The sequence below is a fragment of the Salmo salar genome, chromosome 21 (genome assembly GCF_965601325.2).
Source record: "Salmo salar chromosome 21, fSalSal1, whole genome shotgun sequence".
Classification (NCBI taxonomy): domain Eukaryota; kingdom Metazoa; phylum Chordata; class Actinopteri; order Salmoniformes; family Salmonidae; genus Salmo; species Salmo salar.
The window spans coordinates 35956732-35972832 of NC_138311.1; the positions used below are offsets into that span (position 1 = coordinate 35956732).

The 16101-nt window shown below is 40.0% G+C and overlaps 1 protein-coding gene across 1 annotated transcript in view; it reads left to right on the forward strand.

Moving 5' to 3' along the window:
- The window catches only part of LOC106582264 (dual specificity calcium/calmodulin-dependent 3',5'-cyclic nucleotide phosphodiesterase 1A), a 95048-nt gene that overhangs the window by 5920 nt on the left and 73027 nt on the right, over nt 1–16101 (forward strand). Inside the window, exon 2 of the mRNA XM_082967135.1 lies at nt 760–786. Within this exon, the coding sequence (XP_082823261.1) occupies nt 760–786 (27 nt within the window). The remainder of the gene's footprint in view (nt 1–759; nt 787–16101) is intronic.

A 16101-nucleotide genomic window follows, 5' to 3' on the forward strand; every position in this document is an offset into this window, starting at 1 on the left:
ACAGGTTACAGAATTGCAATTCGAATTTGAATTAAAGGAAATATAATTGAATTCAGTGCGATTCAATGAAATTCTAATTCCTCTTCTATTCTATATTAGTTGTTGTCTATACAAATATACATCTTGTACATAAAACATCAAACGTCGTTATATACATGCATATAAAATATTGTTGAAATAATTCATTTTCACGACAAACTCTTGATTAATGATCAACGAAAACAAAACCTGTATGCGAATATTATTTAGTTATTATATTATTTCATTATTCACTTACAAAAAAATACTACATTTCCCAGAATGCACCAGTGTAACACTAAAGTTAACCTCAAGGCCTTCAAAAAGAAGCAAAAGAAATGCAATGGTTGGTGGAAATATAATTGGCTATCCTAAGCACTAAGGTGATATCTGGAAGTGTGACCTGTCATATTCAATTAAATGTTTTATCACTGAGTGGAATTTCTTTGAATTGCACTGAATTAAATTCTACTTCCTGTAACTAAAACTCAAATTCTACATCCTGTAGGGTGTAGCCAATTCAATTTCAACTCATGAGTTAAATGGGAGTCAATTTAAAAATTCTGAATTGAGCCCAACCCTGCTATTTAGTGCACTACTTTTGACTGAAAAGCTCTGGTCAAAAGTGCACTATAGGAATAAGGAAATAGGGTGCCATTTGGGCTGCAGCTCTATCTCAGAGTGATGGTGTACTTTGTATGGCCTATTAATCTAATGTACACTCCTCATCTTGTTTTTCAGGCAGAAGTACAAAAACACGTCTCAAAGGTACGTCCCATGGTGTCTGTCTGTCTACTGTCTCTCTACTTTATCAAACATGCCCACATGCTATACTATGATACCAACTCTTCTTATCTTATGCATACAGTCATTAGCCTACAAATGTATAACACAAAGCATTGGTAGATGTTGCCTTAGATCAATCTTTCAACAAACAATCTGTTAGCGCTGAATTGTCATACGTAAAGAGACTTTATTTGACAGTAAAGTATCTATAGGATGAAGCGTATTAGGCTCTTGTTGTAGCTTTACTGTATGTGGGTTCAAATACTTTATTCATACTAAACAGTACTGTGTGGGTTTAAATACTTTATTCATACTAAACAGTACTGTGTGGGTTTAAATACTTTATTCATACTATACTTTACTATGTGGGTTTAGAGAGTCTTGTTACTAGGGTTGCAAAATTACAGGAATTACTGTTTGGAGGAACCCAGAATTTCTGCTTATTCCCTCCTGATTCAGGGAATCTTCCAACTGGGATTTCAGGAAAACCAGGGAATTTATTGAAAATTCCCAGAATTTTGCAACACTACTTGATACTTGATACTTGATACCTCATCCCGTCAGTAGAGGACGCCTGCTATTTTTTTTAAATGCCTTCCTCACCATCTTAAATAAGCATGCCCCATTCAAGAAATGTAGAACCATGAACAGATATAGCCCTTGGTTCTCTCCAGACCTGACTGCCCTTAACCAACACAAAAACATCCTGTGGCGTTCTGCCTTAGCATCGAACAGCCCCCGTGATATGCAACTTTTCAGGGAAGTTAGAAACCAATATACACAGGCAGTTAGAAAAGCCAAGGCTAGCTTTTTCAAGCAGAAATTTGCTTCCTGCAACACAAACTCAAAAAGGTTCTGGGACACTGTTAAGTCCATGGAGAATAAGAGCACCTCCTCCCAGCTGTCCACTGCACTGAGGATAGGAAACTCTGTCACCACCGATAAATCCACTATAATTGAGAATTTCAATAAGCATTTTTCTACGGCTGGCCATGCTTTCCACCTGGCTACCCCTACCCCGGTCAACAGCACTGCACCCCCCACAGCTACTCGCCCAAGCCTTCCCCATTTCTCCTTCTCCCAAATCCAGTCAGCTGATGTTCTGAAAGAGCTGCAAAATCTGGACCCCTACAAATCAGCCGGGCTAGACAATCTGGACCCTTTCTTTCTAAAATTATCTGCCGAAATTGTTGCAACACCTATTACTAGCCTGTTCAACCTCTCTTTCCTGTCATCTGAGATTCCCAAAGATTGGAAAGCAGCTGCGGTCATCCCCCTCTTCAAAGGGGGGGACACTCTTGACCCAAACTGCTACAGACCTATATCTATCCTACCCTGCCTTTCTAAGGTCTTCGAAAGCCAAGTCAACAAACAGATTACCGACCATTTCGAATCCCACCGCACCTTCTCCGCTATGCAATCTGGTTTCAGAGCTGGTCATGGGTGCACCTCAGCCACGCTTAAGGTCCTAAATGATATCTTAACCGCCATCGATAAGAAACAATACTGTGCAGCCGTATTCATTGACCTGGCCAAGGCTTTCGACTCTGTCAATCACCACATCCTCATTGGCAGACTCAATAGCCTTGGTTTCTCAAATGATTGCCTCGCCTGGTTCACCAACTACTTCTCTGATAGAGTTCAGTGTGTCAAATCGGAGGGCCTGTTGTCCGGACCTCTGGCAGTCTCTATGGGGGTGCCACAGGGTTCAATTCTTGGGCCGACTCTCTTCTCTGTATACATCAATGATGTCGCTCTTGCTGCTGGTGAGTCTCTGATCCACCTCTACGCAGACTACACCATTCTGTATACGTCTGGCCCTTCTTTGGACACTGTGTTAACAACCCTCCAGACGAGCTTCAATGCCATACGACTCTCCTTCCATGGCCTCCAACTGCTCTTAAATACAAGTAAAACTAAATGCATGCTCTTCAACCAATCGCTGCCGGCACCTGCCCGCCCGTCCAGCATCACTACTCTGGACGGTTCTGACTTAGAATATGTAGACAACTACAAATACCTAGGTGTCTGGTTAGACTGTAAACTCTCCTTCCAGACTCACATCAAACATCTCCAATCCAAAGTTAAATCTTGAATTGGCTTTCTATATCACAACAAAGTATCCGTCACTCATGCTGCCAAACATACCCTTGTAAAACTGACCATCCTACCGATCCTTGACTTCAGCGATGTCATTTACAAAATAGCCTCCAATACCCTATTCAATAAATTGGATGCAGTGTATCACAGTGCCATCCGTTTTGTCACCAAAGCCCCATATACTACCCACCACTGCGACCTGTACGCTCTCGTTGGCTGGCCCTCGCTTCATACTCGTCGCCAAACCCACTGGCTCCAGGTCATCTACAAGACCCTGCTAGGTAAAGTCCCCCCTTATCTCAGCTCGCTGGTCACCATAGCAGCACCCACCTGAAGCACGCGCTCCAGCAGGTATATCTCTCTGGTCACCCCCAAAGCCAATTCCTCCTTCAGCCGCCTCTCCTTCCAGTTCTCTGCTGCCAATGACTGGAACGAACTACAAAAATCTCTGAAACTGGAAACACTTATCTCCCTCACTAGCTTTAAGCACCAGCTGTCAGAGCAGCTCACAGATTACTGCACCTGTACATAGCCCATCTATAATTTAGCCCAAACGACTACCTCTTCCCCTACTGTATTTATTTATTAATTTATTTTGCTCCTTTGCACCCCATTATTTCAATTTCTACTTTGCACTTTCTTCCACTGCAAATCTACCATTCCAGTGTTTTACTTGCTATATTGTATTTACTTTGCCACCATGGCCTTTTTTTGCCTTTACCTCCCTTATCTCACCTCATTTGCTCACATTGTATATAGACTTTTTTTTCTACTGTATTATTGACTGTATGTTTGTTTTACTCCATGTGTAACTCTGTGTTGTTGTATGTGTCGAACTGCTTTGCTTTATCTTGGCCAGGTCGCAATTGTAAATGAGACCTTGTTCTCAACTTGCCTACCTGGTTAAATAATGGTGGAAAAAACAAAAAAAACACCCCTTTCCTACAGTATGGATGAACTCTGGTAGGGTCAGTGACTCTCACAAAGAGCACATTCAGACAATGTTAAGTTGAATGAAGTGGCCTTCACACACACACACACACACACACACACACACACACACACACACACACACACACACACACACACACACACACACACACACACACACACACACACACACACACACACACACACACACACAGAGGGAGACACGCAGGCACACACACACACACACACTTCCCAGCTGCATTATGCATTCTCCTGTTGAACGCTTGCATTTATGTAACATGCTCACAGAGAGGTGCTCTTCTACAATGGCCCTTGTCGGAGACAGTCAGGCCCTCAGCACAGCTCTATCTGTCTGTCTGTCTTTCTCTGAGATGTAAAAGGGAGGGTGTGGGTTGTGAAGTGTGGAGAAATATATTGATACAGAACTCTGCATTAGTATTCCACTACAGTACGTAGAGTCAGGTGCAACAGAACTGAACTGTGAAGATGTAGTTATACAGTATTCAACAGAACTGAACTGTGGAGATGTGGTTATACAGTATTCAACAGAACTGAACTGTAAAGATGTAGTTATACAGTATTCAACAGAACTGAACTGTAAAGATGTAGTTATACAGTATTCAACAGAACTGAACTGTAAAGATGTAGTTATACAGTATTCAACAGAACTGAACTGTAAAGATGTAGTTATGCAGTATTCAACAGAACCTAAACTCTAGAGACGTGGTTATACAGTATTCAACAGAACTGAACTGTAAAGATGTAGTTATACAGTATTCAACAGAACTGAACTCTAGAGATGTGGTTATACAGTATTCAACAGAACTGAACTCTAGAGATGTGGTTATACAGTATTCAACAGAACTAAACTCTAGAGATGTGGTTATACAGTATTCAACAGAACTGAGGAGATGTGGTTATACAGTATTCAACAGAACTGAACTGTTTGAGATGTGGTTATACAGTATTCAACAGAACTGAACTGTAAAGATGTGGTTATACAGTATTCAACAGAACTAAACTCTAGAGATGTGGTTATACAGTATTCAACAGAACTAAACTCTAGAGATGTGGTTATACAGTATTCAACAGAACTGAGGAGATGTGGTTATACAGTATTCAACAGAACTAAACTGTAGAGATGTGGCTATACAGTATTCAACAGAACCTAAACTCTAGAGACGTGGTTATACAGCATTCAAAAGAACTAAACTGTTTGAGATGTGGTTATACAGTATTCAACAGAACTGAACTGTAGAGATGTGGCTATACAGTATTCAACAGAACTAAACTGTTTGAGATGTGGTTATACAGTATTCAACAGAACTAAACTGTTTGAGATGTGGTTATACAGTATTCAACAGAACTAAACTCTAGAGATGTGTTTATGCAGTATTCAACAGAACTAAACTGTTTGAGATGTGGTTATACAGTATTCAACAGAACTAAACTGTTTGAGATGTGGTTATACAGTATTCAACAGAACTAAACTCTAGAGATGTGGTTATACAGTATTCAACAGAACTAAACTCTAGAGATGTGGTTATACAGTATTCAACAGAACTAAACTCTAGAGATGTGGTTATACAGTATTCAACATATCTAAACTCTAGAGATGTGGTTATACAGTATTCAACAGAACTAAACTCTAGAGATGTGGTTATACAGTATTCAACATATCTAAACTCTAGAGATGTGGTTATACAGTATTCAACAGAACTAAACTGTTTGAGATGTGGTTATACAGTATTCAACAGAACTAAACTGTTTGAGATGTGGTTATACGGTATTCAACAGAACTAAACTCTAGAGATGTGGTTATACAGTATTCAACAGAACTAAACTGTTTGAGATGTGGTTATACAGTATTCAACAGAACTAAACTCTAGAGATGTGGTTATACAGTATTCAACAGAACTAAACTGTTTGAGATGTGGTTATACAGTATTCAACAGAACTAAACTCTAGAGATGTGGTTATACAGTATTCAACAGAACTAAACTCTAGAGATGTAGTTATACAGTATTCAACAGAACTAAACTCTAGAAATGTGGTTATACAGTATTCAACAGAACTAAACTCTAGAGATGTGGTTATACAGTATTCAACAGAACTAAACTCTAGAGATGTGGTTATACAGTATTCAACGGAACTAAACTGTTTGAGATGTGGTTATACAGTATTCAACAGAACTAAACTGTTTGAGATGTGGTTAAACAGTATTCAACAGAACTAAACTCTAGAGATGTGTTTATACAGTATTCAACAGAACTAAACTGTTTGAGATGTGGTTATATAGTATTCAACAGAACTAAACTGTTTGAGATGTGGTTATACAGTATTCAACAGAACTAAACTCTAGAGATGTGGTTATACAGTATTCAACAGAACTAAACTCTAGAGATGTGGTTATACAGTATTCAACAGAACTAAACTCTAGAGATGTGGTTATACAGTATTCAACATATCTAAACTCTAGAGATGTGGTTATACAGTATTCAACAGAACTAAACTCTAGAGATGTGGTTATACAGTATTCAACATATCTAAACTCTAGAGATGTGGTTATACAGTATTCAACAGAACTAAACTGTTTGAGATGTGGTTATACAGTATTCAACAGAACTAAACTGTTTGAGATGTGGTTATAAGGTATTCAACAGAACTAAACTCTAGAGATGTGGTTATACAGTATTCAACAGAACTAAACTGTTTGAGATGTGGTTATACAGTATTCAACATAACTAAACTCTAGAGATGTGGTTATACAGTATTCAACAGAACTAAACTGTTTGAGATGTGGTTATACAGTATTCAACAGAACTAAACTGTTTGAGATGTGGTTATACAGTATTCAACAGAACTAAACTGTTTGAGATGTGGTTATACAGTATTCAACAGAACTAAACTCTAGAGATGTGGTTATACAGTATTCAACAGAACTAAACTCTAGAGATGTAGTTATACAGTATTCAACAGAACTAAACTCTAGAAATGTGGTTATACAGTATTCAACAGAACTAAACTGTTTGAGATGTGGTTATACAGTATTCAACAGAACTAAACTGTAGAGATGTAGTAATACAGTATTCAACAGAACTAAACTCTAGAGATGTGGTTATACAGTATTCAACAGAGCTAAACTCTAGAGATGTGGTTATACAGTATTCAACATATCTAAACTCTAGAGATGTGGTTATACAGTATTCAACAGAACTAAACTGTTTGAGATGTGGTTATACAGTATTCAACAGAACTAAACTGTTTGAGATGTGGTTATACGGTATTCAACAGAACTAAACTCTAGAGATGTGGTTATACAGTATTCAACAGAACTAAACTCTAGAGATGTGGTTATACAGTATTCAACAGAACTAAACCCTAGAGATGTGGTTATACAGTATTCAACAGAACTAAACTGTTTGAGATGTGGTTATACAGTATTCAACAGAACTAAACTCTAGAGATGTGGTTATACAGTATTCAACAGAACTAAACTCTAGAGATGTGGTTATACAGTATTCAACATATCTAAACTCTAGAGATGTGGTTATACAGTATTCAACAGAACTAAACTGTTTGAGATGTGGTTATACAGTATTCAACAGAACTAAACTGTTTGAGATGTGGTTATAAGGTATTCAACAGAACTAAACTCTAGAGATGTGGTTATACAGTATTCAACAGAACTAAACTGTTTGAGATGTGGTTATACAGTATTCAACATAACTAAACTCTAGAGATGTGGTTATACAGTATTCAACAGAACTAAACTGTTTGAGATGTGGTTATACAGTATTCAACAGAACTAAACTGTTTGAGATGTGGTTATACAGTATTCAACAGAACTAAACTGTTTGAGATGTGGTTATACAGTATTCAACAGAACTAAACTCTAGAGATGTGGTTATACAGTATTCAACAGAACTAAACTCTAGAGATGTAGTTATACAGTATTCAACAGAACTAAACTCTAGAAATGTGGTTATACAGTATTCAACAGAACTAAACTGTTTGAGATGTGGTTATACAGTATTCAACAGAACTAAACTGTAGAGATGTAGTAATACAGTATTCAACAGAACTAAACTCTAGAGATGTGGTTATACAGTATTCAACAGAGCTAAACTCTAGAGATGTGGTTATACAGTATTCAACATATCTAAACTCTAGAGATGTGGTTATACAGTATTCAACAGAACTAAACTGTTTGAGATGTGGTTATACAGTATTCAACAGAACTAAACTGTTTGAGATGTGGTTATACGGTATTCAACAGAACTAAACTCTAGAGATGTGGTTATACAGTATTCAACAGAACTAAACTCTAGAGATGTGGTTATACAGTATTCAACAGAACTAAACCCTAGAGATGTGGTTATACAGTATTCAACAGAACTAAACTGTTTGAGATGTGGTTATACAGTATTCAACAGAACTAAACTCTAGAGATGTGGTTATACAGTATTCAACAGAACTAAACTGTTTGAGATGTGGTTATACAGTGTTCAACAGAACTATACTCTAGAGATGTGGTTATACAGTATTCAACAGAACTAAACTCTAGAGATGTGGTTATACAGTATTCAACAGAACTAAACTGTTTGAGATGTGGTTATACAGTATTCAACAGAACTAAACTGTAGAGATGTAGTTATACAGTATTCAACAGAACTAAACTCTAGAGATGTGGTTATACAGTATTCAACAGAACTAAACTCTAGAGATGTGGTTATACAGTATTCAACAGAACTAAACTGTTTGAGATGTGGTTATACAGTATTCAACAGAACTAAACTCTAGAGACGTGGTTATACAGTATTCAACAGAACTAAACTGTTTGAGATGTGGTTATACAGTATTCAACAGAACTAAACTGTTTGAGATGTGGTTATACAGTATTCAACAGAACTAAACTCTAGAGATGTGGTTATACAGTATTCAACAGAACTAAACTCTAGAGATGTAGTTATACAGTATTCAACAGAACTAAACTCTAGAAATGTGGTTATACAGTATTCAACAGAACTAAACTGTTTGAGATGTGGTTATACAGTATTCAACAGAACTAAACTGTAGAGATGTAGTAATACAGTATTCAACAGAACTAAACTCTAGAGATGTGGTTATACAGTATTCAACAGAGCTAAACTCTAGAGATGTGGTTATACAGTATTCAACATATCTAAACTCTAGAGATGTGGTTATACAGTATTCAACAGAACTAAACTGTTTGAGATGTGGTTATACAGTATTCAACAGAACTAAACTGTTTGAGATGTGGTTATACGGTATTCAACAGAACTAAACTCTAGAGATGTGGTTATACAGTATTCAACAGAACTAAACTCTAGAGATGTGGTTATACAGTATTCAACAGAACTAAACTGTTTGAGATGTGGTTATACAGTATTCAACAGAACTAAACTCTAGAGATGTGGTTATACAGTATTCAACAGAACTAAACTGTTTGAGATGTGGTTATACAGTGTTCAACAGAACTAAACTCTAGAGATGTGGTTATACAGTATTCAACAGAACTAAACTCTAGAGATGTGGTTATACAGTATTCAACAGAACTAAACTCTAGAGATGTAGTTATACAGTATTCAACAGAACTAAACTCTAGAAATGTGGTTATACAGTATTCAACAGAACTAAACTGTTTGAGATGTGGTTATACAGTATTCAACAGAACTAAACTGTAGAGATGTAGTAATACAGTATTCAACAGAACTAAACTCTAGAGATGTGGTTATACAGTATTCAACAGAGCTAAACTCTAGAGATGTGGTTATACAGTATTCAACATATCTAAACTCTAGAGATGTGGTTATACAGTATTCAACAGAACTAAACTGTTTGAGATGTGGTTATACAGTATTCAACAGAACTAAACTGTTTGAGATGTGGTTATACGGTATTCAACAGAACTAAACTCTAGAGATGTGGTTATACAGTATTCAACAGAACTAAACTCTAGAGATGTGGTTATACAGTATTCAACAGAACTAAACTGTTTGAGATGTGGTTATACAGTATTCAACAGAACTAAACTCTAGAGATGTGGTTATACAGTATTCAACAGAACTAAACTGTTTGAGATGTGGTTATAAAGTGTTCAACAGAACTAAACTCTAGAGATGTGGTTATACAGTATTCAACAGAACTAAACTCTAGAGATGTGGTTATACAGTATTCAACAGAACTAAACTGTTTGAGATGTGGTTATACAGTATTCAACAGAACTAAACTGTAGAGATGTAGTTATACAGTATTCAACAGAACTAAACTCTAGAGATGTGGTTATACAGTATTCAACAGAACTAAACTCTAGAGATGTGGTTATACAGTATTCAACAGAACTAAACTGTTTGAGATGTGGTTATACAGTATTCAACAGAACTAAACTCTAGAGACGTGGTTATACAGTATTCAACAGAACTAAACTGTTTGAGATGTGGTTATACAGTATTCAACAGAACTAAACTGTTTGAGATGTGGTTATACAGTATTCAACAGAACTAAACTCTAGAGATGTGGTTATACAGAATTCAACAGAACTAAACTCTAGAGATGTGGTTATACAGTATTCAACAGAACTAAACTCTAGAGATGTGGTTATACAGTATTCAACAGAACTAAACTCTTTGAGATGTGGTTATACAGTATTCAACAGAACTAAACTCTTTGAGATGTGGTTATACAGTATTCAACAGCACTGTAGCAATGTGGTTAGAGGGTGACGGAAAAATCTGTGCACCAGAACAAAGTTCCTCGTTAGTCGTCGCATCCCACAGTGTATTGACAGACGGTGCGATACGGTGCGATATAATTGCATCTCTCTACGAGAGATTAGAGGGTACAGTATTTGGCCAATGATTCAGGGAGCAGTCGCTTAAGGGAATTGTTGTGAACTGTGTAGTTGCACAGATCGCATGGATTTATTGTCCATTCTCTGCTGGGTTAAAACAGGGTTCAGTGATTGATAAACCATCATTCTGTTACCTTTTCATGAATAGATAATGTTAGTTAATGGTTTTGATTGAAACAGGTTTTGAAGCAATAATGACTTTCAAATATTGAATCATATTTAGAGTCATTTCAGATGGCCCATAGAGTTCTCTCCACTAGAGGTACCTGATGAACTATCCCACTCAATCCACTCAATGTGACATCAACAGGGGATACTATACAGTATGTTCAAAGTGGGTTCACTTCAATCAATCAATTGGAATTTAAACCCAGAATTCTGGAAAGTGCCATTCAGATTTAGCTTTGAGGATGCCATAGGTAAAATGGGCCATCTGTTTACTGAAACTCTGTCTACTGTTAGAGTGTAATAGCTTTTCATCAGGCATCAATGATATGAGCAGAACAGATATGAGTCAAGCTGTGACTTCAAGAGCCAACTGTCAGTCAAGCTGCCTCAGTAAAAGTGTGAAGAGATGATGTATTCATAGTACATGCAGCTTGTCTCCAGAGTGAGCAGAGGCCAGACACGTAATGCATAGTGCAGACATACAGATGTTCCTGCACTGCAGGAAAATGCAGATGAGCTTTGTGATTTACATAAATTCATTGAAAACCCACACTAAACTAGGGCTGGGCGATAAATCAATATCAATAATTATCGAGGTAATTACTTCCCTCAGTAACGATATAAAAACCTTTAGATTCATTTTCGATAATGTCGATATAGAATAATTAGGTTACAGCAGTCCATTTCACCTCTGTGACGCAGCAGGAACGTGCGGAGAAGTGACATACGCCCACTAAAAACCACTTAGCACCTCGAGTGATGGAGGAGCAGTCAACACTGACAACGTTTATTCCCTACAAGCAAACATCAAAAAAGACAAAGACATCACTAATGCTATTATGCATTTCATTGCTAAGGACATGCTACCAATTATCACAGTTGAAAAGGAAGGTTTCAAGAGGCTTATCCCTGGCCGCAAACATGGAACAATTTTCCTTCAAGTATAATTTTAAGTGTAGCTCACATAATAATAATAAAAAATGTACCTTTATTTAACTAGGCAAGTCAGTTAAGAACAACTTCTTATTTACAATGACGGCCTATCAGGGAACAGTGGGTTACCTGCCTTGTTCAGGGGTAGAATGACAGATTTCTACCTTGTCAGCTCGGGATTCGATCTAGCAACCTGTCGGTTACTAGTCCAACGCTCTAATCACGGTTTGTTCAGGCTTTCCTGAGTTTGAAGCAGATATGCACCTTTTAAACATTATTTGATTAATATCAGGATAATTATCGTTATCGTATGAAAAAATATATAGATATCGTGATAATTTATTTGCCAAATCGTTCAGCCCTACACTAAACACACAGTTATATTAAGAGTATTGCACTTCTCATGTAGCCTACTTTTTGCCAGCTAATAGCCAAACCACCGATCAAGCAAAATGATGGACTAAACGTTCAAATCAGGTTGCTGTAGGATTTTTTGGCTGCGACAATAATCAAATCAAATCAAATGTTATTTGTCACATTTTTTATTTATTTTATTTTTTATTTCACCTTTATTTAACCAGGTAGGCAAGTTGAGAACAAGTTCTCATTTACAATTGTGACCTGGCCAAGATAAAGAAAAGCAGTTTGACACATACAACAACACAGAGTTACACATGGAGTAAAACAAACATACAGTCAATAATACAGTAGAAAAATAAGTCTATATACAAAGTGAGCAAATGAGGTGAGATAAGGGAGGTAAAGGCAAAAAAGGCCATGGTGGCGAATTAAATACAATATAGCAAGTAAAACACTGGAATGGTAGATTTGCAGTGGAAGAAAGCGCAAAGTAGAAATAGAAATAATGGGGTGCAAAGGAGCAAAATAAATAAATACAGTAGGGGAAGAGGTAGTTGTTTGGGCTAAATTATAGATGGGCTATGTACAGGTGTAGTAATAAAGCTAGTGAGGGAGATAAGTGTTTCCAGTTTTAGAGATTTTTGTAGTTCGTTCCATTCATTGGCAGCAGAGAACTGGAAGGAGAGGCGGCCGAAGGAGGAATTGGCTTTGGGGGTGACCAGAGAGATATACCTGCTGGAGCGCGTGCTACAGGTGGGTGCTGCTATGGTGACCAGCGAGCTGAGATAAGGGGGAACTTTATCTAGCAGGGTCTTTTAGATGACCTGGAGCCAGTGGGTTTGGTAACGAATATGAAGCGAGGGCCAGCCAACGAGAGCGTACAGGTTGCAGTGGTGGGTAGTATATGGGGCTTTGGTGACAAAACGGATGGCACTGTGATAGACTGCATGCACCGAATACAACAGGTGTAGACCTTACAGTGAAATACTGACTTACAAGCCCTTAACCAACAATGCTTTAAGAAGTTAAGAAGAAAAATGTGTTAAGTAAAAAATTGCTAAGGAAAAAAAAATACAAAAAATAATGGTAACAAATAATTAAACAGCAGCAGTAAATTAATGTGCGGGGGCACCGGTTAGTTGAGGTAATTGAGGTAATATTATTACATTACATTTACATTACATTTAAGTCATTTAGCAGACGCTCTTATCCAGAGCGACTTACAAAATGGTGCATTCACCTTATGATATCCAGTGGAACAACCACTTTACAATAGTGCATCTAAATCTTTTAAGGGGGGGGGGGGGGGGTTAGAAGGATTACTTTATCCTATCCTAGGTATTCCTTAAAGAGGTGGGGTTTCAGGTGTCTCCGGAAGGTGGTGATTGACTCCGCTGTCCTGGCGTCGTGAGGGAGCTTGTTCCACCATTGGGGTGCCAGAGCAGCGAACAGTTTTGACTGGGCTGAGCGGGAACTGTGCTTCCTCAGAGGTAGGGGGGCCAGCAGGCCAGTGGTGGATGAACGCAGTGCCCTTGTTTGGGTGTAGGGCCTGATCAGAGCCTGAAGGTATGGAGGTGCCGTTCCCTTCACAGCTCCGTAGGCAATCACCATGGTCTTGTAGTGGATGCGAGCTTCAACTGGAAGCCAGTGGAGAGAGCGGAGGAGCGGGGTGACGTGAGAGAACTTGGGAAGGTTGAACACCAGACGGGCTGCGGCGTTCTGGATGAGTTGTAGGGGTTTAATGGCACAGGCAGGGAGCCCAGCCAACAGCGAGTTGCAGTAATCCAGACGGGAGATGACAAGTGCCTGGATTAGGACCTGCGCCGCTTCCTGTGTGAGGCAGGGTCGTACTCTGCGAATGTTGTAGAGCATGAACCTACAGGATCGGGTCACCGCCTTGATGTTAGTGGAGAACGACAGGGTGTTGTCCAGGATCACGCCAAGGTTCTTAGCACTCTGGGAGGAGGACACAAGGGAGTTGTCAACCGTGATGGCGAGATCATGGAACGGGCAGTCCTTCCCCGGGAGGAAGAGCAGCTCCGTCTTGCCGAGGTTCAGCTTGAGCTGGTGATCCGTCATCCACACTGATATGTCTGACAGACATGCAGAGATGCGATTCGCCGCCTGGTTATCAGAAGGGGGAAAGGAGAAGATTAATTGTGTGTCGTCTGCATAGCAATGATAGGAGAGACCATGTGAGGATATGACAGAGCCAAGTGACTTGGTGTATAGCGAGAATAGGAGAGGGCCTAGAACAGAGCCCGGGGGACACCAGTGGTGAGAGCGCATGGTGCGGAGACAGATTCTCGCCACGCCACCTGGTAGGAGCGACCTGTCAGGTATTACGCAATCCAAGCGTGGGCCGCGCCGGAGATGCCCAACTCGGAGAGGGTGGAGAGGAGGATCTGATGGTTCACAGTATCAAAGGCAGCAGATAGGTCTAGAAGGATGAGAGCAGAGGAGAGAGAGTTAGCTTTAGCAGTGCGGAGAGCCTCCGTGACACAGAGAAGAGCAGTCTCAGTTGAATGCCCAGTCTTGAAACCTGACTGATTAGGATCAAGAAGGTAATTCTGAGAGAGATAGCAGGAGAGCTGGCCAAGGACGGCACGTTCAAGAGTTTTGGAGAGAAAAGAAAGAAGGGATACTGGTCTGTAGTTGTTGACATCGGAGGGATCGAGTGTAGGTTTTTTCAGAAGGGGTGCAACTCTCGCTCTCTTGAAGACGGAAGGGACGTAGCCAGCGGTCAAGGATGAGTTGATGAGCAAGGTGAGGAAGGGGAGAAGGTCTCCGGAAATGGTCTGGAGAAGAGAGGAGGGGATAGGGTCAAGTGGGCAGGTTGTTGGGCGGCCGGCCGTCACAAGACGCGAGATTTCATCTGGAGAGAGAGGGGAGAAAGAAGTCAAAGCACAGGGTAGGGCAGTGTGAGCAGGACCAGCGGTGTCGTTTGACTTAGCAAACGAGGATCGGATATCGTCAACCTTCTTTTCAAAATGGTTGACGAAGTCATCCGCAGAGAGGGAGGAGGGGGGGGGAGGGGGAGGAGGATTCAGGAGGGAGGAGAAGGTAGCAAAGAGCTTCCTAGGGTTAGAGGCAGATGCTTGGAATTTAGAGTGGTAGAAAGTGGCTTTAGCAGCAGAGACAGAAGAGGAGAATGTAGAGAGGAGTGAGTGAAAGGATGCCAGGTCCGCAGGGAGGCGAGTTTTCCTCCATTTCCGCTCGGCTGCCCGGAGCCTTGTTCTGTGAGCTCGTAGTGAGTCGTCGAGCCACGGAGCAGGAGGGGAGGACCGAGCCGGCCTGGAGGATAGGGGACAGAGAAAATCAAAGGATGCAGAAAGGGAGGAGAGGAGGGTTGAGGAGGCAGAATCAGGAGATAGGTTGGAGAAGGTTTGAGCAGAGGGAAGAGATGATAGGATGGAAGAGGAGAGAGTAGCGGGAGAGAGAGAGCGAAGGTTGGGACGGTGCAATACCATCCGAGTAGGGGCAGAGTGAGAAGTGTTGGATGAGAGCAAGAGGGAAAAGGATACAAGGTAGTGGTCGGAGATTTGGAGGGGAGTTGCAATGAGATTAGTGGAAGAACAGCATCTAGTAAAGATGAGGTCAAGCGTATTGCCTGCCTTGTGAGTAGGGGGGGAAGGTGAGAGGGTGAGGTCAAAAGAGGAGAGGAGTGGAAAGAAGGAGGCAGAGAGGAATGAGTCAAAGGTAGACATGGGGAGGTTAAAGTCACCCAGAACTGTGAGAGGTGAGCCATCCTCAGGAAAGGAACTTATCAAGGCGTCAAGCTCATTGATGAACTCTCCAAGGGAACCTGGAGGGCGATAAATGATAAGGATGTTAAGCTTGAAAGGGCTGGTAACTGTGACAGCATGGAATTCAAATGAGGAGATAGACAGATGGGTCAGGGGAGAAAGAGA